This window comes from Dermacentor silvarum, chromosome 2 (genome assembly GCF_013339745.2).
Source record: "Dermacentor silvarum isolate Dsil-2018 chromosome 2, BIME_Dsil_1.4, whole genome shotgun sequence".
Lineage (NCBI taxonomy): Eukaryota > Metazoa > Arthropoda > Arachnida > Ixodida > Ixodidae > Dermacentor > Dermacentor silvarum.
The window spans coordinates 210,034,688-210,058,638 of NC_051155.1; the positions used below are offsets into that span (position 1 = coordinate 210,034,688).

Sequence of the window (23,951 nt, forward strand, 5' to 3'; positions counted from 1 at the left end):
TGCCCCTTTGTCTCATGACGTAGAGATCGCGCTAGCGCTGTTATCAGCAGTTGCCCTTTAGACTTTTTATGGGATGGACGCTCGTTTAACCACATCTTCCAGGATCCTGATGTCAGGATCCTGATGATGCCATGCAGTGTGCGGCGGCTATGGATGCTGTGGCTCATACACTAATGTATGATGATGGGGCGAACTTAGCACAGCAAAAGCACTACTTGACCATCGCGCCAGGTGAAAACAAGATGCTGGTGTCCTTGCTTTTTGACGAACATGCCGAAGACGCTCAATATAGTCAATAATGATGATATATAAATTCACTATAGCAATATTCACTATAGCAGACCCACCATAGTCACAGCTTCGCTGGCTTTAATCTTCACAGTAGAGGAAGGGCTCTGAATTTTTTAGTAAGTAGGCTGGTAGAGCACAGGGGTGTCAGGCACGAATGCAAGAAAAAGCACCGCATGAGTACGTCTACCTGATTGAAGATCCTGGTATCTACGCGTGCAGCATTGAGTGCAGTAAGTGTGCTTTAATTAAAACGATGATAGGGAAAGGGATGAAAAATCTGCATGAGCTAGATGTTTTGCAGGGCACCTTTAGAGGTGATGGCATGTACATAACCAACTACACTTGTCTAGAGCGTGTGCAAGGATGCAAACTATCTTACTGACGGTGTCATGCCCCATAGGCAGTGTTTCAGTCCTCGCATTGCATGGAGAAGTTTTGAGTGCAGCAAATGTTTGTGTACGTTGTTACTATGACTCCTTACTCCTGAGTATGTGAATGAACTGACTGCTTGCTTCTAATGCTTGATTTGTTCTTTCAATAAACAATGCTTCATAAAGTGCAGTGTGATGTCAGAAACTTGCTAACGTTGTTGATTTGCTAGGATATGAAAATTGATGGTAAGAATGTCCCTTTATTATTCAAAACCTATTCAAGATTTGGTTAGTTTCTTGCATGATTCGATACATATTCGATTCAGCCTCGAAAATTACTATTCGCACACCCCTACAAATAACCTTTTTTTTTTTTTTCTTTGTCACACAATCACTCTTGCTGGTAGTGTGGGTGCTGTAGGTGTGAGCTATACAAGAGTTGTGGTAAACAGGTGAAAACATTTAATATGAAATGCAGAAGACAGCAGCAGGAAACACGCAGTGTGGTTTTGTCAGTAAAGCTTTTCACTGATGGAGGTCACTCAAGTTTGCTGTATCATCATCATCCGATTTTTATGTCCGCTACAGGATGAAGGCCTCTCTCTGCGATCTCCAATTACCCCAGCCTTGCGCTAGCTGATTCCAATTTGCACCTGCAAATTTCCTAATTTCATCACCTTACCTAATTTTTGGCCTTCCTCGACTGCACTTTCCTTCCCTTGGCACCCATTCTGTAACTCTAATGGTCCTCTGGTTATCTACCCTATGCATTACATGGCCTGCCTAGCTTTACTTTTTTCTCGTAATGTCAACTAGAATATCGGCTATCCTCGTTTGCTCTCTGGTCCACACCGCTGTCTTCCTGCTCCTAAATTTTCTGTTGAGTACAATCAACTTGTCTATATGGCTTTCATAGATTATGAAAAGGCATTTGATTCAGTAGAGGTACCAGCAGTCAGAGAGGCATTGCATAATCAAGGAGAACTGGAGGCATACATGAATATCTTGGGAAATATCTACAATGATTCCACAGCCGCCTTGGTTCTCCACAAGAAAAGTAGAAAATTACCTATCAAGAAAGGGGTGTCAGGCAAGGAGGCACAATCTCTCCAATGCTATTTACTTAATGCTTAGAGGAAGTATTCAAGCTAATAGACTGGGAAGGCTTAAGAGTGAGGATCAGTGGCGAATATCTCGGCAACCTTCAGTTTGCAGATGACATTGTCCTATTGAGCAACACTGGTGACGAATTACAACAAATTATTGAGGACCTTAACTGAGAAAGTGTAAGAGTGAGGTTGAAGATTAATACGGAGAAAACATAGGTAATGTTCAATAGCCTGGGAAGGGAACAAGAATTCAGGATCACCAGTCAGCCTCTAGAGTCTGTAAAGGAGTGCTCTTATCTAGGTCAATTACTCACAGGGGACCCTGATCATAGAGAAGGAAATTCACAGAAGAATAAAAAGGGGGTGGAGTGCATATGGCAGGCATTACCGAATCCTGACTGCGAGCTGACCATTGTCGTTGAAAAGAAAAGTGTACAATCATTGTATGCTACTGGTGCTAACATATGGGGCAGAAACTTGGAGGTTAACAAAGAAGCTCGAGAACAAGTTAAGGACCGCACAAAGAGCGTTGGAACAAAGTTTGCTGTATACTGAACGTAAAACCACACATATTTTTATATGCCTTATGCAACTTCCAGTTGAATGAGAATGTGATTTAATCTGTGGTGGGTATGAAATGTGAGAGAGCCTTTTGCTCGGAGATATTTCTGATAACTCTTGCTTGCTGAAACACCTTTCAACATGAATGCTTTTGTGCTTTTGTGTTTATGAACAACCTTTTTTAAATATTCTGTTAATCCTAGTGGTGCTTGATGTGCCATTGTCACAGTGCGGCTTTAATCCTACTTTCTTTCCAACAGGAATCTGAGTATGTATCCCTCCACTTGCACGATTGGATCGACCTCATTTTTGGCTACAAGCAGAAGGGCCCAGCAGCTGCTGAAGCTCTGAATGTCTTTTACTACGTCTCATATGAAGGTTGGTGTGCATACCTGGAGTTTTTTTGTTTGTTTTTTTAACACTGAAGAGCAGCTCAAATACAGCTTAAACTAGTGTTCTTTAAAAACTCTTTAATTCATTTGGAGGAAAAAGTTTGATTATTACTGGAGAAAATGGAGGCTGAAGTTTCTTTTGTTAAATTTCATGCCAGAACCTCAGCACGAGTGCATCACTGTGATGTCACTAATTTCAGGGTATCTTCTCCTATATGGGCAGGTTTGGCACCCAAACAGATGTTAGAATCTGACATGGCTAGATGGTGCGGAAACTTCAGTGTGATGTTGCTGCCCATCTAAATTCTTGCATTTCTTCTGGCTTACGAGCCCTTCTTTTATTGTAAGAGTTGTTTTGCTATTGTAGAAGTTTAGTTTACTAACACAGCTGAACTTAGAGTCCTAACAGTTATTCTTTCATGGACAGTTAAATTTAAGTGTCACTTCTGTGCTTGGCAGGGGCTGTGGACCTCGATGCGATCAAAGACCCTGTCCAGCGAGAGGCCACGGAAGGAATCATCAACAACTTTGGCCAGACACCTTGCCAGCTGCTAAAGGTCTGCTCACAAGCTTTGCATGTTCTTCTCATCATTACACAAAACAAAACGAAGAAATGGGAATAACAGGCACTTTAGTTGTGGCTTTGTGTAGTTTGGTAGTGTAAATACGTATTGCGTTGCTCTGCAGCGTATTGTTGACTTGACTTGTCAAAGCACCAACTGGTTTGTTGCAAATTATTCAAAAATTTTGCCATGATATCAGCAAGAAATTGTGAGCACAATATAATTATGTTTCGAGGTGTGGCTATTGACTCACGTGCAAGTGTGTGTTGCTTCCAGAACACAAGCCACTTGAAAAAGTGCACCCATATTTTAGAGACATTATGAAATTATTTCTTTTGCCTTAGTTTTCACTGTTACATTGTGTGGCAGTGAAAGGCAGTGGTAACGGTGGGAAGTTGGACAAGTTGAACATTACCCTACACAATGTTGACCACCAAGTGTGTCTATAAAATAATCAACACAGTGTGGTGCACATCAAACGAACACAATGTGTGAGCAGTGTGTGTGTGTGCAACATTTTCTTTTTGTGGTGATTCTTGAAGTGTTCAACTTGAAAAGTTGAATCTCTTGCAGGAGCCTCATCCGAGAAGGCTTTCCTATGAGGGAGCCATGCTACGAATGACCAAGTCTGACACTAAGCCCCCAAACCTCTTCTTGTTCCTGCAAAACCTCAAGGCCTATGTAGTGGATGTAAGTATTTTGCAAGTTGTAGAAAATCAAGACGTGTTACTATTTCTACAGTCTGTTCAACACATCTATGCAGACCTTGTGTGTTAAAACCTCGCAGAATACATGCCATCTACTGATGACGTGTAGAAGGTGGTACACACGGACACATTTTGTTGGTAGTTACTGACAGGCCAACTTATTGGCTTATAGTTAGGCAGCATAGTATAAAATGTGCCATGAGGACGTGGACACTTAAATCATTGCCGTCCAACACGTTTTGCACCTCTGAGCAGTACTAACTGAAAACAATCAGCTTCACTGCTAAGCACTTTTATTGCGATAGCAACTGTACGATACTCCAGGCAAATTTCAGCCGTTGTCATCGCCATGAGGTTCCGTATAAAGGTCAAGTGCGATAACAGCCGCAAGTGTGCGAGGATGAGCTGAGAAGGATGGTGACTTGATCTTGCGCACTCAATGGAGGAGCGCGGGAAGGAAGTGCGCCGTCTTTTCGTGTGCACAAGAGGGAGAGCAGGAAATGTGTGCTCGTTAGGAGGGGGGGTAGGGAGGCAGGTTAGCTAACTTCTCTAAATCTCCGGCCGCGACTACACATGGTGCAGCTGAGCACGGCTACGCGTGCCATATCTTAAAGGTAGTCTGTGGTTGGTGCAAAGGTTAGGGAATCCAAAATAGCTGACGGCTTCAAGTGCACTGTTTTCTCGTGCGTCTAGTTCACGTTGAAGTGAAAGCCAGCATGAAGGACATTTCGCTCACTGCTGCTGCCGCTCTTCATAATGTCAGCGTTCTGACAGCGAGTGTCTGCGGTCATCAAGTGAGATGTGTTCCTGTTTGCCTGTGTATGTGTAACACAATGCTTGTTAATTTAGTTAGTAATTGAATATTTACAGCAATTTATACGACCAATAATATTACTAACCTTACTTTGTATAGCTGTCTTATAATTAGCTATCGCATTCAATGCTTTGCCTTTTGGGTGAAACTGCGACTTTTGAGCAATGGCCTGCTCACAAAGTTTTTCCTTGTTTTTTTTATTTTTTATTTGTGTGCTCAAAATTGTTCACTGTATTGATCAGTGCAGAATTGCCACTTCTGCTTTTACTCTTGTGTTGTACCAATTCTTGTTACCACTGCAGGACCCACTGAGCTGTCCAGTTGTGCATGTGAACATCCCTCGGTCACCAGCACGTTCCTTCATGCAACATGGCCTCATGGACACCTTGGTCACCGTAGGTTGTGATGGCTCGCTTGGGGTGCACGGCTGGCTGCCTTACGACAGAACCCGGTCTTATCCCAACTATTTCACATTTGAGCGGGATCCGAACATCCAAAACCCCAAGTAAGATCAACTACCACTTCTCAAAGTTTCTTTGTTCATCTTGTTCTCAGAACTGCCTTTTCTTGTAGCTGAAAGAGGAAGTACAGATAAACCTCAGTACAGTCGAACGCCTTTATAAAAAAGTGCTTGAGGCCTCCGAAATCATTCATTATACAGGTCACTTCGTTGTAAAGGTTGCGCACCGAACCACTCACAATAGAACCAGGACAGAATTATGCTTTCCTTATGCAGATCATTTTATTGTAGAGGTGTTCGACTGTATAGTGAAGTTGGTAAAATCGGCAATTCGCTTTGTTATATCGAAATTTCATTATACAGTAGACATCCATTAATATGACTCGAGTTAATTCGATTTTTGGTCAATTCTATCCTGAGCAAAAGTCTTGGCTGGATACCATGCATTTTTATGGGCCCAAGCTTTCAACATTTCAATTCGAAAATTGGCCTTTGCACGGATAATTTGGACTTGACCTGTCAGTATGCACGCACCCTTATGGTGACCCCTTTAGTGGCAGCGTCTGTCTCGACGGAGCTTAAGGGATAGTGAATGTGTTAAACTCCGTTGAAAATGCTTATCTTCAGTCTGCCCTAGGAAGATTTTAAAGCTATAACCATAGCTCACTATGTCTGAATACGGTACTTACCCGATTCTAACGGGCGCCTTTTTTCTTTTCTTTTTTTCCCCCAAGAAAATTGCCTATGCGGTGCAATCAAATGCGAAACCAAAACTGCCTTCACTGTGGTCGTATGCTTTACTGCTTAACACATGTGCACTGAGGCGAAGCTGACTTAAAAAATTGTGTGGCGAAGCTGACTTTAGAAAGTAGGCCGCCATTGTGCAACACATATTAGAACCTTGCGAATTTTTATTCCTAAAAACAATTGCATGCACTTTAGATTTCTACTTTGTTTAGGAGCTTTAATGTAATTTCTACATGGTTTTCTACTTTTGACACATAGAAAGTGGTCGCGTCTTTGGCTTGGCAGTGTTAGACTTGGGAGAATGCTGCCAAATGAGTTGGCAGTGTGTTATGGCGTTTTTTTTTTTTTTTTTGCATCTTGTTTAACTCGACCTGCTGGATAATTCAATTAATTTTGTCGGCACCATCAGGGTCAAATTAACGGAAGTCAACTGTATTGAAATTTGACCTTTTATGCAAATATGTACTGTCATCGATAGATTTCTTTTACACGGAATGGGCCGCATAACTTTCTTAATTGTCAGGCAGTATGAAAGATCAAATTTGAATGAGAAAAAAATTAATTTTTTGTTGAATTTGAGAGTCAGCGACAAAAAGCACGGTTTCATGCCAGGTCGACAATATCTTCACACCTCGGTGGTATGAAGCGGAGCCAGTGACGCGTTTATGCCCACTACGCCTCTCTGGCTGATAGTGTTGCCTGCAGTGGGACAACGCTATCATGAAAAGTGCCAGCAGCGACAAGTGAATGCTTTGTCTGCCCTTCGTTTCAATATGTGTCCGAAATTTGAGATTACACAAACTCCAGTAGTAAATGCGCAGGAAGACAGCGCACATGATGCCACGCCACTTTGGCACACTCACTCTTTGTACACGCAGCAGATTATGTCTAAAATTGGGCACGCGAGCTGGGTATGTGCTTAGCTGCACTATTCATGTGCAGCCCCAGCAGTGTTAGAAAAGGAGATGCGCTGCGCCAGCCTGCCTCCCACTTTTATTGCAACAGCAATAAAAGTGGGACACACCAGGCGGATTTCTGTCGTCGCCGTCAGGTTCTGTATAAAGTCTAAGGGCGATAAAATCGTCGCCCGCGTGACGTATGCTGTATGTGAGAGTGAAAGCGTGCGAGGGTGAGCTGGCGATCGCAGCTTAATCTCGCGCACGCAAGGCAGGGGAGCGGGAAGAAAGCGCGTTGTCTTCCAGTCGCACACAACGCTCCGGATAGAGAGTGGGGGGAAGGGGGGGCGGGTTTATACGCCACGCGCGCCCTCTTGGGCCGCTGTATCTTGAAAGTAATCTGTGGCGGGGACAGAGTCCGCCTTATGCTGTGTTTTCACGGCTTAGTTCGTGTTGATGCGAGCGACAGCACAGAGGTCAATTCGATTGCTGCTGCTGCCGTGCTTACTCACTCAAGCGTTTTAACAGTGAGTTTCCGCGGCGATCGAGTTTGATGCGTTTATCTTTGCTTGTGCGCGTGACACCATTCTTGTTAATTTAGTTAGTATGCCCATGTTTACAAGTTTATACGGCCGATAAAACTACTATCCTTACTTCGTATAGCTGTCCGCTAATTTGCTATCGCAATCGATGCTATGCTTTTCAGGCAAAACTGCGACTTTTTTTCTCGGTATTCCTTCACGACGGCAGTGAAAGTTAATTATATTGAAATTGTGTATAAACACACTTCTTTATATTGAGGCTCTAAATACATGGTGTTCTAAAGACAAGAAGTTATAAAATGTTAAATAATTCGTTATATGTATCGAGAATTTCATTATATTCAAGTTCGTTACATCAAGGTTTAACTGCATTTAATTTGCACATGGCGCTTTTACCTAGAGATAAAATTAATTTACCTGTTGATTGGCAAAGTGCAGTTGTTGCCACAACTAAATATATATCTGTATAAGACAGATATTGTGTGTTACTGTGGACTTGCTGCATTGAAATGAGTACTGATGTATTTGTACATTAATGGACGGTTAGCTCAGCCTATGTACATTAGTACAGTAGGATCTCAGCAAATGGAAATCAAGTACAACTTCTGGTTGAAGATTACAGCATCTTCAGAGTTAGTCAATCTTGCAATAAGGCAACATTAAAAACCCTGTGTAAACAGGAACCGCTTTTGTTTTTTTCACTCTTTCATTTAGCGGAACTAAATGTGAAACTGATTATGGAATGAGCAGAACAATCCCAATGAGATTGTGGGATACACCATTTGCTTGCATTCTTGTTTCGAGTATCTTTTGTTCTGTATGCTTCTCTGCCTCTTTTGGCAGATTGGCAGAATTGTCTCTATGGTTGTAAAAGACCCAAGCTTTGTCGACCCACTCATCCATCTATCCATCTGTTTATGTGCTGGGCTGGTAAAAATAGACTGTGCAAGAACTCTAAGCTGGGCTAGTTGGTTTTCGTTCAACATGGCAAATGATGCAGATTACAGGACCAAAGGAATCCTTACATTATACTGGTCCTGTTTGTATAAACAGAACCAGTATAACATAAGGATTCCTTTTGTGCGATTCTGTCGATCCTATTCCTGATCACCATTCATAGCTTGTCAGTTCTGGTGTAAATGTAGGCAAAATGCACTCAGACCCCTGAACAAGTGCAAGAGGGAATAGCATTAGAATAGAATCGTTATATTATCCATGCCTAGGATAGATGCGCTGTCCTGTTTTTGAGCATATGGATTCGTTGTCTATGTTGTTTGCTATGTTGATAAATATAGTATTTCTCAGTCAGCCTATTATAGTAGTCACTGGTGATTAAGCACTATTGCTGCCAGTGCTAGGTATTTTATAGACACTTACAGGCAGTAATGTTGATAAGTTACATTTTCAAAAATCTTGTAAACCTTTCTATGAGTTCTGTCACCAATTTTAAGTAGTTAGATAGTTGATGCGGTGCCTGCGGGATGCTGCAGAGACTGTGCAGCAATGTCCAGGTGGTGCTGGCTTCTGTAATGTTTAGAAGTGATAAATTATTTAAAACAGTATATTACTTTTGCCACATTGAATTTAATCAAAATACTTCATTTCAGGAGTGCTAAGAAGTTGGCAGGAGTGTTCCAGCCAGGGGCCAAGGTGCACAGTCGCCTGTTTGTGCTAAGCTCGGATGGCAAGTTCCTTGTTTCTGGAGGCCATTGGGACAACAGTGTGCGTGCCTACAGCCTATTGCGTTCAAAGCAGGTGGCTCACGTGATTCTGCACAAAGGTTGGTCATAGCAACACACTACAGCCAATTCGCAATAAATCTGTTTTGCTATCCGTAGTGTCGGTCAGTTCATGTATATCTCAATATTTGTGTTGGCCCATTGTGTTTTCAAGGCATTTCAGGATGGCTTAACTGAAATAGTGCTTTTGCAGCAGAGCTGTTAGCCTCTAGTTGGTCGGGATTTTTCGTAGCATGCTCGCCCAAAAAACGGCAGCTGGAAAAGGGGTCTGTGTTTGAGCTTCCACGTAACATAATTATGTTTTCTTGTGTATTCGAATTACAATCCGATGCTGTCATGTCTGTAGGCTGTGTGTATGACGTAGTTTACAAATTTTCTGGCGCATTTTACTTTGAGAAATTCAATTAGTTCAATAACGCACTTGCGATAGGCGGAGGGCCTACAAGAATGAGGATGTATGCTCCACTTCTGCACATGTGCATGCGCGTGTGAGGAACGTCACTTGTGGTAGTGGCGCTTGTGTAATGTCGTCTAACGTCAGTTGGGTTGGTGGTACTTGTCTAACGTCCACACCAGCTTCGCTGTACATCCAGTTTCACAGGGTGGAATGGAGGTGGAATTTTTTTCTTGATCGGGAAAAAGCAGAGGAAAGTACTGTATACACACCACATGCAGTCATATCGATTAGGACTCCATCGCTTTTCATAACTCCAGTATTATAACACCTAGCATACATGCCCTCGGGAGCAAGAGTGAGACCACGGCATCAGGAAAGAAACTTTAAATACCTTATGGAACCGCCGCTGTGCAACGTGGAATTCCGCCAGTGCATTGCTTTATGCACCATAATGCATATATTGCCCTATGACGAAGGCTGGCACACCAGCCGAAATGTTTGACAGTGAAGAACGTGTTTCGACGTACGTTATTTTCCTTTTTTGATGCTATACCAACGGAGCTAGAGTGCTTTTTTCTTACCTCAAGTACGAAACGAAACGCTCAATGTTAATGCATCTACACCCGTTGCAAATACATGATGAATTCCACCTCTGTATCAAGACATTGCTAATTGTCTTATCGGGGTCGCACTGAACTAGGTAAATGTACGAACAGGGCCGTAACCAGTAATTATTTGTTTAACTTGGACTTCTTGCTTCCTTACGCAAAGGAGCACATTAAAACACAGCTTCCCAATCTCAAAAGCAACTGTGAAAAAAATAAAATAAAATGAAGATAAGATAAATGAAGATGCAGAGTTCTGAAAGCTAAAAAAAATGGCACCCATAAAAATGTTTGGCTCAAAATTTTTTCGGTGTCATGTGTCAACAAGTCAATCAACTTTGTACAACTATGGAGCATATGACAATTGCTAAATAACACTACTGTTTCTCATTTTGCACCTATTTTATGCGTGTGTTTACCCAGCTTTAATTGAACTTAATAGAAGAGATGTAAAAACACGTTTTCTTGTGTGTGTGTGTGTGTGTGTGTTTATTGCCATAAATTATGTGATGGTGTTTAATGATATTCGATTTGATTTCATATAATTCTGACAAATATCTGTGGTGCCAAGGAGTTTGAATTAACACAAGTCAACTAAAAGTGGGTTGTTTGTTTAAGTTAGGTTTGTGTTGGATGATATTTAGCTCGATTTTAGATAGTAATTGAGATAAACATTTGATTCCTGAGGAGTTTGAATGAATGCAAGTCAGCTGTACCTGGTTATTAGTGGCTTAGTTTAGGTTAGATTTTCTTTCTAGACAATATATTTTTTCTAAAGGCAGCTCTGTTTTTTGTGTTGCCTCGTATTTTATTTGTGTTGTCTTCCTTGTGTGTAGATGTCGTCACAAGCCTCGCAACAGACAGCTGTGGAATGTATCTCATGACTGGCTCTCGTGATACAACTTGCATCATCTGGGAGCTAAACCAATTGGTAAGCTAGGAATCTTGTTTCATGCCGTTTTCCTGAGTTACGTGCTGGGGCATCCAAGCAGCTGTGCCTCACAGGTTATAACATGGTCTGAACTAGACTACACATTTGTGAAAATACAGTAGGCTCCTTTTAGGACAAAGTTCCGTTACTGAAATCTGTGTATCCAGTAAAGGGAATAGTTTGGAGACTTCTAGTCAGCCCGTTGCTCAATGGCAAGAACTCAGTGGCTAAAGTCATGCCAAGCATGAGGTCGTGGGTTCGATTTTCGTTTGCAGCGACCACATTCCGATGGAGGAAGAATGAGAGAACACTTGTATACTGTGTTTCGTGTGCATTTTAAAGAATTCCAGGATAGTCAAAATTAATTTTAAGCCCTCCACTACGGTGTCCTTCATAGCCCATTATGCAGCTTCAGGACATTACCCTACCTCATCCCTCAACAAAAAGGGAGAGAGACTTCTGTCTTATTTCCCATACTTTAAGTGACTTGTTTTTCATGGGTACCTCCTTCTCATAATTTTGACATATTGCTTCCACTTAATAAAGAAATTGCTTCTGTGGAGCCACCCTGGATCATTTTCTCCAGTTGTGTGCCACCCCTACCCCCTCCCTCAGCTGCATAGCTTTGTTGTTAATGTTTGTTGTAAATTATTTTGAAAATTAGTATAGAAGGAAATTGTTCAAATCACAAGGGGAAAATATTTTATGTCAATTACAGAACTCTTACTGCACTTCTGTTAAGCAAACCTTCTGAAATGGCAAGCAGCAGGCTTCCTCCGTGTTAATATTAAAGGAAGTTTGCTGTAAGAAGCTGTTGCCATAAAATATGAAGAAATTGGAGGTTCTTCTGCTTAATGATATGTCTTGTTAGTTGTTCTCAACATTCAATGAAACGAACATAAACCTGTGACTCATTCACAGTGATACCTTCATGACAGTATTACGCTTCCTAGGCTATTGCACTGGTAATATGGATTTCATTGTGCTCTGCTCCAGAATCAACAGATTTGTGTTTTTTTTTTTTTTTGCAGGGACCGGGGAGTTTCCTTCCCAACAAGCCATTTCAGATTCTGTGTGGACATGACAGCGAAGTGACTTGCGTTGCAGTAATTACAGAACTTGACATGGCGCTCTCTGGATCGAAGGTAAGTGATCTTGTAGCAGGTACACATGCGTCCTTGATTTGGTGTGTGCCTAATTGACATGCTCAAAAACATGCTCATTCTGAAGGGACATAAAGTTTATTTCGATGGGCTAGAAAATGTGCAAATAATAAAATTGAATAACACTGGCTCTACGCTTGATGCCAATCATGCTAGAGAAACAGATGGCTCTATAAAAGCATAGAGTATCCAGTACGAGTGTGCAAATAATAATTTTTGAGTCCAAATTGAATATGAATTGAATAGTGCCTAAAACGAATCGTATCTACTTGAATATAGAATACTTTTCTAATAGTTTCTGAGTAATGAACATACTTTTTCACTATTAAAATGAAACAATGTTGTCATCCCAATATTAGCTACATTACCAAGTTTCTGTCATTACACTGCACATTATAAAATACATTTTATCAAAAGCTCGAATGAAGCATATAAACAGATAATCGGGTTTCTTCGGAGCATGCGTGGCCGTGCATTATCAGAATGAAGTTTGAAGACAGTCTTACGAGCTCATTAGCATCTCTGTATACTTTCTAGATTAGAACAGAAATGCGCGTTGATGCAGCTATAGCAGAGTGAAAAGATCACTTATTCTCTTGTTACAATTGTTGCTGCAGATGCTGCAACGTATCAATCAATGTTGCAATCGAGCGTAATGACAGCTAATCCCAAGAGAACACACACAGTTGTAGCATTCGTAAATAGTATGAAACGATACCCATTGCTGAATGTCACGTCTGAGCGAAATTCGAATGCAAATGATTGTGGTTTAACTGGAAAAGTCTGGCTTCCAGAGTGAGGCAGCAAACTCATGTAACTTCCTGTTTTTATTTACACTTGGCAGGGGTGACATTTGTTTCACTTTTGCTTCAGTTTCATGATTGATCAGGCTCAGCTGGCATTGTGAAGTATTTGAAAACTATAGTAAAACTATTTGAAAAATATTGCCATTTGCAAATAGTGAATATTCGATTGAGGACCCAATCAAATAGGGCATTATTCAGATTTGGTATTGGAAAGTTTCGAATATTCGCACACTAGGCATTCGCACCTGCATGCATTACCATGGGATCAACTTTTCATAGCTCTGAACAAACTTATCATTGTGATGCTCGTAGGATGGAACTGTGAACGTCCACAGCGTGCGTGAGGGCCACTTCTTGCACACCCTACGGCTTCCTGGTGACATGCCCGAGCAGGTGGCACTGCTATCCGTGTCGCACTTGGGCTTCATCTGTATTCACAGCTGCCCGGATCCCCAGGCACTCCTGGTATGTGTGTCTGCATGAAGTTAGCACAGCAAGGATTTGCAAGGCTCGTCTTCCTTAAGATTTTACAGAAGGACAGATAAGGAGCAGCTCTGTTGAGATTGTGATTAAAGGGACTAAAGAAGTTAAGCTGTGTTACTCTTTCTCAGTTATTCAAACAAGATAGAAGGTTCACAGGAAGGTGGAGGCTTGATCAGCAGTGGCCGATCAAGGGATGTCTTGGAGCCAACATCTTGACAAGGGGGCTTTTCTTTGTCAAGGCAACATTTCTTGTTGTTGTCTTGACAAAGTACCTATTGGCGGTACAACACAACTTCAAGGCAGAAAAGGTTTTATCTCCCATTGGTATAGCAACTGGTGCATTGTGGGAAATCCGAAATGATTGAGTGACGTGTGAAAGTAGGTCCCCGTGGTGAGGGGAGAGGGCATCACCTCGATGGAGCAGATACGGGGATGCTACACTGCGTGCAGACGTTGTTCTCTGGTTGCTTGTGTTAGCCACATGTTGCTTGTCCGTGCATGCTCTCACCTGCGTTCTAACTGAAGTTCTATCATCCCAATATTAGCTACATTACCAAGTTTCTATCATTACACTGCACATTATAAAATACATTTTATCAAAAGCTCGAATGAAGCATGCAGTGGGCGCAGCCTTGATTATAAACAGATAATCGGGTTTCTTCGGAGCATGGGTGGCCAGTGCATTATCAGAATAAGTTTTAAGACAGTCTTACGAGCTCATTAGCATCTGTGTATACTTTCTAGATTAGAACAGAAATGCGCGTTGATGCAGCTATAGCAGAGTGAAAAGATGCTACACTGCGTGCAGATGTTGTTCTCTGGTTGAGTGGCGTGTGAAAGTAGGTCCCCTTGGGTGAGGGGAGAGGGCATCACCTCGATGGAGCAGATACGGTGATGCTATACTGCGTGCAGACGTTGTTCTCTGGATGCTTGTATTAGCCGCACGTTGCTTTTCCGTGCATGCTCTCACCTGCATTCTAACTGAAGTTCTATCGTCCCGCCAATAGATATCTGCTGCCGTCACCGGACCGATGGATGTGCACCGTTGCTACTTTATCTGGTCGATCGCGCCTCGCGAGTGTCCTCACCTAAGGAGTATATATCTTACACCGTGCTTCATAGTCATCACTTAATAGACCACTGTCAGTGGCTTTTGCATGAAATATTTTGCAACAAGTATGCAGACAAAACTTTTCCTAGAAACAGCAATCTGTTATTCGAAGGCTTCTGTAATGCCATCTTGACAAGTGAAAGTGCTGATACTTGAATTGTTATAGTAAGCATCACCGACTCAACAGATTTTTCAAGACTTCTGTGGTGAACGCTTGTGTATTTCAATAACTATATTACATCGCATTGAAGTGTGCTTGGAACCATTAGATGTATCAGTATTTTGCTTCTTGAAGTTGCAACTTGCAAAGTTTTAGTTTTCCAACAAGTTCTTTGGAAGGGCACTTTTTATTAGTAAGTTATCGTTCTTCTTTTTTTTTTGGGGGGGGGGGGGGGCAGTTTACTAAAAACTATCTTTTACATTGCAAATTATAGATTTTATTAGTTTATTTTGGGGAATAGGGGGGTGCGTTTTCTTGTTTGCATTCTTGTTGTCGATTTATATTGTGTGTAATAAGGTCCACGGCATCCTCTATGTAGCTGGTGTACGTCTCGCTGGGCTGTTGAGTGTACTGGCGTAGACGCTGTTCAGCACGAAGCTTTCGCAAGGCTGGACGGCCGAAGACTTCCGCGAATGGGGGGGATGGCTGTAAACAGTTAGTAGCAGTGCTTAGTCACTTTTGTTAGCAACATAGTGAAGCTGTTGTTGTCTTTGTGCGCATTGGAATATTCACTGGAATTTATCGGTAGTGGTCTGCATTACATATTTATTTATTTTGCTGTACAGAAGACAGAGCTGGAAAGTATTTTGTATTCCTAGTGGGTTCTTGCGAGCCATATGTGACAATATTTTTGATGCTAAGAATTCAGTGTTTCGCACCTGATCTTTCAGAAATCCGGTTACGTGCTCCACCTGTACACAATCAATGGAAAGTACTTGCTGAGGAAAGAGGTGGCAAGGGCTATCTCGGACATGATTGTCTGTGATGATTATCTTATCACCGGTGATGAAGACGGACTGCTTGTCATCTACGAACTGTTTGGGTGGGTGACCTTGTGTCTCGCCTAGGTCTCTTAGAGTGAACTGTTACGGGTTCACTACGTGGCTTTTGGTTTCTCTGCACGTACGGGATGTATCAATGCCTTCATATCAGTTCACTGTGCTGCCTGCATGAGTGCAAAGGGTCAGAAGATGTTTGATTACAAGTGCCTGCCACCCACAAAATTTTGTGGCAATTTTTTAATCTTTTTGCATTTCAAGTTATTTGCAAGTATCGAAAAAATATTTTGGTAAACTATTAAGATGACATAGGAGCAGTGGTGATTTTACTTACAGCATGCTGCAGCACTGTGTTTTAAGGATGCTCAGGTTTATGTTTGTTTTGCACAATGCTGTGTTATTCTCATGTTATGATATTACTCAAAGCTTAATTTCTTTTTTTCCTTTTCCTTTCCCTACATACTAATGTACACACTTTTCAGTAACAATTTTATGGGCATGTTGGCTGCATTTAACTAGGCAGTTGTCTGTATACAGCTGGGATTGTCGATAAATGCAACACATAACATGGAAAAAGCCTTTGACAATAAATATGATGTTTTGCTTTTGCAGCTCAGTGTAGGTGGTATTGTTGCGGTCCTTACTCTAGAATGACATGTTTTTGTTTAGTTTCTCGTGACAGCCACTTCAAACACTTGCACTTTTTTGTAAGATGATATGTTGTAACATGATTTTAAAAAACTGATTTGAAATTAAAATCATGTGGCTTTAGCAAAAATTCTTCCAATTTAGTTTAATCAAGACACACCACTTAAGCTTTTTTTTTATAGTTCTATGCTTTTTCCATTGAATGGGAATGTTGATACCAGTCTAGGTTAAAAAAAAACCAAATAACTTGGTGTTCCTCCCAGATGCACAGTCTACCACAAAAGCTTACAGGACTCTGCTTCCACGGCAGATGTGGATTTCTATTCTGTTGAAGCATAGTGCTTCTATTAATGGATCACAGTGTAGGTCGCAAAAGCGACTATGGATAAAAATCTTAAATTTGAGGCTATGTGAATGAATGAATGAATGAATTAATGTGTGTTGTCTAGTGGCGCAAGGGCCAGGTATGGCCAAAGAGCGCCGTGCCAGTGTTAGTGAGTTTGCAGTGGAGCGATGCATTCTGAGAAGTAGGTGAGGGGTGGCTGTAAAGGGGCCTAAAAATAGTTGCTGTAAAGTACATAAAATATGCATGTAATACGATCATGGTAATGACTGATGAGGTGTACTATGAAAATGAAGAATGCATTGCGAAAGAATGATACGATATTCGAAATATTTCAGATGCAGTAATTGGCAAGAAACACCAGTGCCTAAACAGAGCCCTTGAACCACAAGGGCCTGGAGGCACATGCTATACTATCACAGTAGCATCCTCTGGAGAGAGGATGCGCTACGAATTTATTGGGCTTATAATGTGTAGGACAATATCGTTCAAGAAAGCGAGGAAGGTTTTGGTGTTAAAGAGTGGTTCTTTACTAAGAAACATAGCAGGATGAAGAGGGACACAATAGCGGTATGCGAGAGGAAAATGTTTCCTTCTCTCTGTTTCGGCTTCCCGACACTCCAGGAGGACATGGAGGATGGTCAGCCTCCATGTGCCCAGGCTTCGAGATAACTTAGCTTTTCCCAATACTCATGTTCTGTAAACTTTTGTGGCTGACTGTACGAAAAGTGTCTTCGCTCTTGCACATGTGCTTCAACTGAAGGGCACGACCATCATACACATTGTCGTTCCTCACTAAAATAGTTTTTAAAACGATGCTTCAGGTTCTTACCGACGCCTACTTTTCACTCTGTCCGCAGCTTGGCCGAAAAGGTTTCGCTGCCACTGTGCTCCCCCATTTTGACGGTGGCTCGCACGCCCACCAACTCGCATCTCATCTGCAGCCTCAGTGATGGAAAACTCGTCGTCATCGGAATCTCGACATCGTCGCTCCGTTCTTCCTCCTGAACACTTCCGACGCCCAACTCAAGAGCTCCCTCTGCATTCAAGACCCAGGTGCCTGGAAGGGAACTGTCGGTCTTCCCCGACACTTGACCCACTAAGTACACTTTTTGTGGTCTCCACATTAAGCACGAACAGAGAAGTAACTACTATATTGCAAGGGGCACTGGAGTAGCACAGAGAGCATTGCAAGGGCTCGTGCAAGGTTTTAATAATTGATTGCACTAGTTTCGTTAACAATGTTGTTTTTATCTTGTTGGCACCACTGGTTGTGACAGTGAAACTGTGTGATTACTTGTTTTAGCACACTTATTTACTAGATTGTGAGAGCCATATATGTATATGCATACACACACTCTGTTTTGAAGCAGATGGCCGATGCTTAATAGCAAGGTTTGCTATATTGCGTTGCACATTGCATGGCGTTGTCGCACTTGCAAGTGCTATACAGTAGTAGCCTCTACAGGCAGTTTAATGTTTGTTTGCTGTTGCTGTGATGCACTGCACTATATAGCAATTCTTAGGTGCAAATTATTGCTTGAAGCTATATATATATATATATATACTGACGTTTGATATACTACACTAGTGCAAGCAGGAATGACAAAACATTCTATCAGGTGTTGCCACATGAACCTTGCATACATTTGACGATATCTGTGTTAGGTACAGAGAATGCGTATGGCACGTACTGTGAAAGTGCGCACTTATAGTGAAGCTGTGCAAAGTTGTGTCGAATTGCGTGTGGAGTGCATGCAGTTCTTCAAAGCAGGCCCTTTGAAGAAAGTGCAATGAGAATGAACTCTCTTGTGTCACTTTAAATGTGCTCGTTTATTAGTTTGACTCAGTCGTCAGTGTTGTCCTAATGGCTTGCAGTTTAGATTTGATAGACTGTGCCCAAGTTCACGCCTCTGTTGGATTAGGTTGAAGTGATTAGCGATGCACAAAATTGGGAAAAAAGCTATTGTAAGCTGTCCGTTTGAGTACTTCCGCTGACTGTCATATATATTTTTATATATATGTATGCTTGGTCTGTTACAGGTTTCTTTTGTCTTATTTTGTTTTAGAACCTCAATCATGAGAGTAAGGAGGAAGCGTGGGATGTTGTCTGCAAGGAAGTATTATAGAGATGACAGTACACAATGATCTGTCTCATAAAGAATAGGGATGTGCTGTACATGCCCTAGTTTTAGACAGTGGCTGCAAAACAAGCTGTGAAGCTCTAGCTGTTTACAACTCTATTGTACAGAGTACAGCGCCCAGACCACAAGTACACATAGCCTTGACTGTGACACAATTCAGTTGTATATACATAAATTGTCAGCGTATATCTGTAGCATAGTGAATTACTTTAGTACCACACCCTGTCGGGGAAATTTTCACAGTTATAGTTAACGGAAGCAGGTTGAGTGAAGTTAGTCGTTTCGCCTGCGAGTACCAGCTTGCAGAGATGTTTATTACTGTGGATGCGGTAGCACAGTCTTAGCTTTCTATCTATTTCACACATATTAATTAGTAAGGCAAGGTAAAATAGTTTAGCAACATGGTTGGATTGCTCTGAGCTATATATGGCGTAAGGCTATGAAGGAGTTTTTTAGTGTAGTAGCCTAACAAGGCATGTTAGTTTACTCACAAGAGGTGGATGAAACGTCATGTACGCTATGGTGCTAAGTATTTAGTAATGAAAATAATAAGAGGTTCAACAATGCTTTTCTTCGAAGGACGTAATCGAGGCATTACGAGAACGCTGAAAAACAGAACTACTCTAGCGTTTGCAAGATCTAGGCTGTTTGCTACCAGCTTTTCTTGTTGCATCATTCCAAGATCATCGACAGGGTGTTGGCTTGTGCACCGATGATACTTTTGCTTTTGAGAGTTAGACATTTAAGAGGCTTCACTAACTACTCTTAGAAGCCGAATGTTGTGTCAGCAAAGCTCAGACAAATTCTACAAGGGGCAGTGTACTTACACAGAGCAAGAGTGCTTAAGTCACATCCTGGCAAGCCAGCATTGCTTGAGACTGCTTTTTTGTAGAGGAGTATATTGTTGTAGTCACTTTATGCAATGTTGTATGCACATGCAGAGTGTCTCATGCGGGAGTCAGAACAGGCTCACAGGAAGCGAGCTCTTCAAAAAGAGGGTTTGCACCTAACGTTTACTTGTTGTGTTTTTTTATACTAATGGTTGTTATATATATCTACATATATATATATATGTATACATATACCAGTTGGCGTTTATTGTTTTCGTATGAGAAGAAGCCTTGTTTACAGTTTACTCTGTACATTTGTGTAAATACGCCGTGGAGGATGCCGGACACTGCAATTTATTTAATAGACACATATCTGAATAAAACTATTGCAACTGAATTGTCCTCATTCCTTGTGCTCATATCTGCATAATCATTGGAGTATTTTCTTTTTTTCCCCCTTTTTTTTTCAGTCTTACTGTGTGCACAGGGAGCTAGAGAAACATAGAATACAAGGCAAGCCAGAATGAAAGATTTATGTGCACATTTGCGAACAAAGAGGACACTAAAACATTGATGAGTGCCCTTATTTAGATATAGAAGGAATGTAGCCAGAATAGCACTTAGGCCAGCCTTGTTTACTGTCTGGCAGTCTTGAACAGCAATATTCAGCCAGAAACATTTGGAAAGCTGCCCTTAAATCAGTATGACCATATCAATGCGGGCAAACAAGTAAATCGCCCTTTCAAACATGGCCAAGTAAGCTTATGCGTATTGTTTCAGAACAGTCAAAAACAAGATTATTTTAACCAAACAATCTAGTAATGTGAAGCATTCTTTGCGAATTTCAAACATTTGGACATTCTATCTATTTACCTATCTAGCCTCCTGCGTTGTGATGCCGTCTTGCTAATTTCTTAACTGGATATATATCGGAAGAGGCATGAGGTGGCATGAAATGCGTGCATAACATGAATGACATGTCATAACATCAATGAAATTACATATTTGTTATGGCATGTATATCATGAATGACACGTCGTGTGTGTCATGACATAATGACAAGACCAAGTGCTTGTCATGTGATAACATAAATGTTGTGAATGACATGATGCTTCCGTGGTCGTTTCTTTACCTCAATACATATCTAGATATGAATGACATGGCATGCGTGCAAGACCTGACATGACACAAATGTCGCATAATTGACAGGTGTGTCATGACACGAATTCCATGAATTGAATGACATGACATTAATGACACGACATGCATGAGCATGTCATTCTTGTCACATGCATGTCATTCATGTGATGCATGTAATTTCTTTCATGTTATGGACATCCTGATGTATAACGTGTCAGAAAATGGAACTGACATAAATGACAATCTTGTCATAACATGAATGGCATGACATGAATGTCATAAATGAGATGACTACAATGGATTGAATGACATGTGCATTTCTTCAATATATTCTGGATATGCCTGTCATGACATGCATGTGTTTAATGACATGTCATGTATGTCATAAAATGATTGGGAAAATGCCATGGTTTGTATATCAAGCCATGACATGATTCCCATGAATGTCATGACAAGAATGAGATAAATTTGTGACATGCATGCATGCACGGCATGACATTACCATGACAACAACTTGTGCCAACCCAGTGGACCAAGTTGTCTACTAACTTGGGCAGATGACTATATGCTCGTGTTTGTGATGCCGTGATGGTCGTTGCATCATCATTCCAGCTTTATAATCCAATTCTCGCCTCTGATTCTCGTGTGTCATCTGCGCTCAAACCACGTAGCACGTGTAAGAAGATCCCGGCATCTTGTCAGCAGAACACCGGGTGGTGGTTGCATTTGTTGAAACAGCGATTGAAAAAAAAGTATGCCACAATGAATTGTTGATGTCTGAGCGCCAGACAGCAACGCGCCGCCTCCTCATTCCTCCCAAAGTTCGTACCGGTTGTGCTACAGTATTGCCAGTCAAGTGACCCATTTGTGTCCTCAAGTGATGCCACATGCTGCTGTCGGTGAGCATTTAGTTTCTGCGTTTCTTATCCATCTTGCACCTCCATGCCACTCGTTTACATCAATTCGATCGTTTGTAGAAATCATGCAATCGTCGTTACTGTCACCGTCGACTTGCTGCTGTCGTCACACGCACTCGCATTAATTAGACTTCACTGTACTTGCATCACACACACAAATACTCTATTTACGCACACATTGGTCAACCTGGTAATACTTTGTGGAACTACACTAAATAGCCAACTCCCTGCAAAATACTTTGCATAGCGCCAATTCCCACAGTGGGTGGGATCCGCGAAATTTTTTCATTTTGAATTAAAATTTACTTTGCACATGCATTGATTAAATTTCCATTCAAGTACTACGGGATGGCCAGGTTCAATGAAGAGATTGACAAAAACAAGTTATAGGCTGGGCCCGTACACTTTAAACTAATTCCTATGTATATTTTATTTCAAATCTGCCATTAGCTCTCCACGATAGGTCGAAATCACTCGCGAATTTGGAATAAAAACAAATTGGAATAGTTTTATCCCAGCCATGGTCTCTATGTTGGTTCCACTGCTGGTTAAAAGCTTTAGGTTAATGTTCTTGTTTCGTGCAAGTGTTACGCCCTGAATACACCTGTCTGGGCTACTCTTAAGTTTGACTGTGCTAGAAGACTTGTGAAGGTGAGAAAATATATTAAGATAGCATACGCACAGCACTTTCAAGAACTAGTACTTCAACAAGCATAGCTAAATGTAAGGAACTCATTGACCACGTGGATTATTATTTTTTTTCTTTGCAAGGAAGGTTGTCCGTGGTGGAACAGAAAAGTGCTGCTTGCCAAGACATTCATTGTGCCAGCAGATAAGGAAGACTGTCACAAAACATTCTCTCACTACGAAATTATCTCTGTAGACGTGGCCATGCCTACGTGCAGTCATTGCCACCGGACCATAGCGCAGCCAGGGGGCACGCAGAAGCCCATTGTCAGCAGTGGACTCGTCAGGTATGTGCAATGGCCACCAAACTGAAGTGATTACTAGTATTACGTTCTTGTGCAAAGTGTTACATATGAAGAGGCTAGCAAAGCAGCTGCCACTAAAGCTAGCAGCAGTCACAAACCCACCGCTTTACTTAATTCCAATGTGTCCTTGATTTATCCAAGATATATGCCCTCGATTTTTTCCTCACCAGACTGTTTTGGCAATAAAGAGAAATATAGATTTGTTCTCGCTTAGACAAAGAAAATTTATTTAATCCCAGCCATATAGGACCAGGCATGGCTTGTTGCTGTTCAATGCCCACAAGGTAGGATCGAAGTTTGGGGGCTAGGATTTGGACACCACTTATTGCAGTTTTGCTTTCTTGCTCGATTCGAACAGCATTTCATACTTAAGCAAATATTTCCGGGAAAAAAATGATTTTATGAAGAGCACATACCGATTATGATGAGAACTGTTACAATTCCTGCTATAGGACTGCCCTTGATCTTGTTTCTATCAGGAATCCCAGCAGGCCAAATAATGTACACAGAATGTTTAATATTGGGAGAATTCATCTAACCAGCTGATTAAGACGAAGAAATTCAGCTGGCGATGACGAGTTCAAAGTTACAGCAGCCATTCTCCACCTTTGAATTGTGTACATACATGGGGATCCTTTACGAAAGCGTACACGCAAGCACATGGCTCGTGCTCAGGCCGCTTGTAGCGCCGACAACAGGCAGTGAGGCAAAGTTAGTCGATTGCCGCATCATCTATCAGTGGGGAGCAGGGAGTTGGGGCAGGAGTTTAGCATGCACTTATCCTTTGGCCATGCCTAGTTATTCTGGCAGCCAATAGATGATGCCACAAGAAGACGTGCTTACTCTTGCTAGCGCTCTAACCAGCCAACACCGAGTACAAATATAATGAATTATCGGATGTAGCAAAAAAATACTCAATTTTTAAAGCAATGTCAGCGTGTAACGAATATATGTTTATAACAAATTATTGGCATTGCACATTACTGGGAAAGCAATGTATATTTCACGACTGATTTTGGTCTCAGTGCGGACAACTTGAAACTGGTACTAGTCTTGGGATTTCTACAAAGAGCACATGCTTTGACCACTTATCTCAGTCAAATCCACAATTTGCAATTGAAATTGTTAATTAAAGTCAATTACTTGACTTTTCTTGATTAATAGGCTCATGAGCATTAATGCTCATATAGTGATGATCATCACTGCTATGCATTCTGGACTTCAAAAAATGTTTGGCCTCATAACCTTCT

At 41.5% G+C, this 23,951-nt stretch overlaps 1 protein-coding gene across 4 annotated transcripts in view; it reads left to right on the forward strand.

Moving 5' to 3' along the window:
- Positions 1 to 20,049, forward strand: part of LOC119442522 (neurobeachin-like protein 1) — a 104,581-nt gene extending 84,532 nt beyond the window's left edge. For all 4 annotated transcript variants that reach the window (XM_049662217.1, XM_037707430.2, XM_037707431.2 and 1 more), the window contains 10 exons: positions 2,593 to 2,710; positions 3,184 to 3,281; positions 3,861 to 3,977; positions 5,111 to 5,313; positions 9,061 to 9,233; positions 11,031 to 11,125; positions 12,157 to 12,270; positions 13,407 to 13,559; positions 15,580 to 15,731; positions 17,539 to 20,049. In XM_049662217.1, the coding sequence (XP_049518174.1) occupies positions 2,593 to 2,710; positions 3,184 to 3,281; positions 3,861 to 3,977; positions 5,111 to 5,313; positions 9,061 to 9,233; positions 11,031 to 11,125; positions 12,157 to 12,270; positions 13,407 to 13,559; positions 15,580 to 15,731; positions 17,539 to 17,686 (1,371 nt within the window). In that variant the 3' untranslated portion in view covers positions 17,687 to 20,049. The remainder of the gene's footprint in view (positions 1 to 2,592; positions 2,711 to 3,183; positions 3,282 to 3,860; positions 3,978 to 5,110; positions 5,314 to 9,060; positions 9,234 to 11,030; positions 11,126 to 12,156; positions 12,271 to 13,406; positions 13,560 to 15,579; positions 15,732 to 17,538) is intronic.
- The last annotated feature ends 3,902 nt before the right edge of the window (positions 20,050 to 23,951 follow it).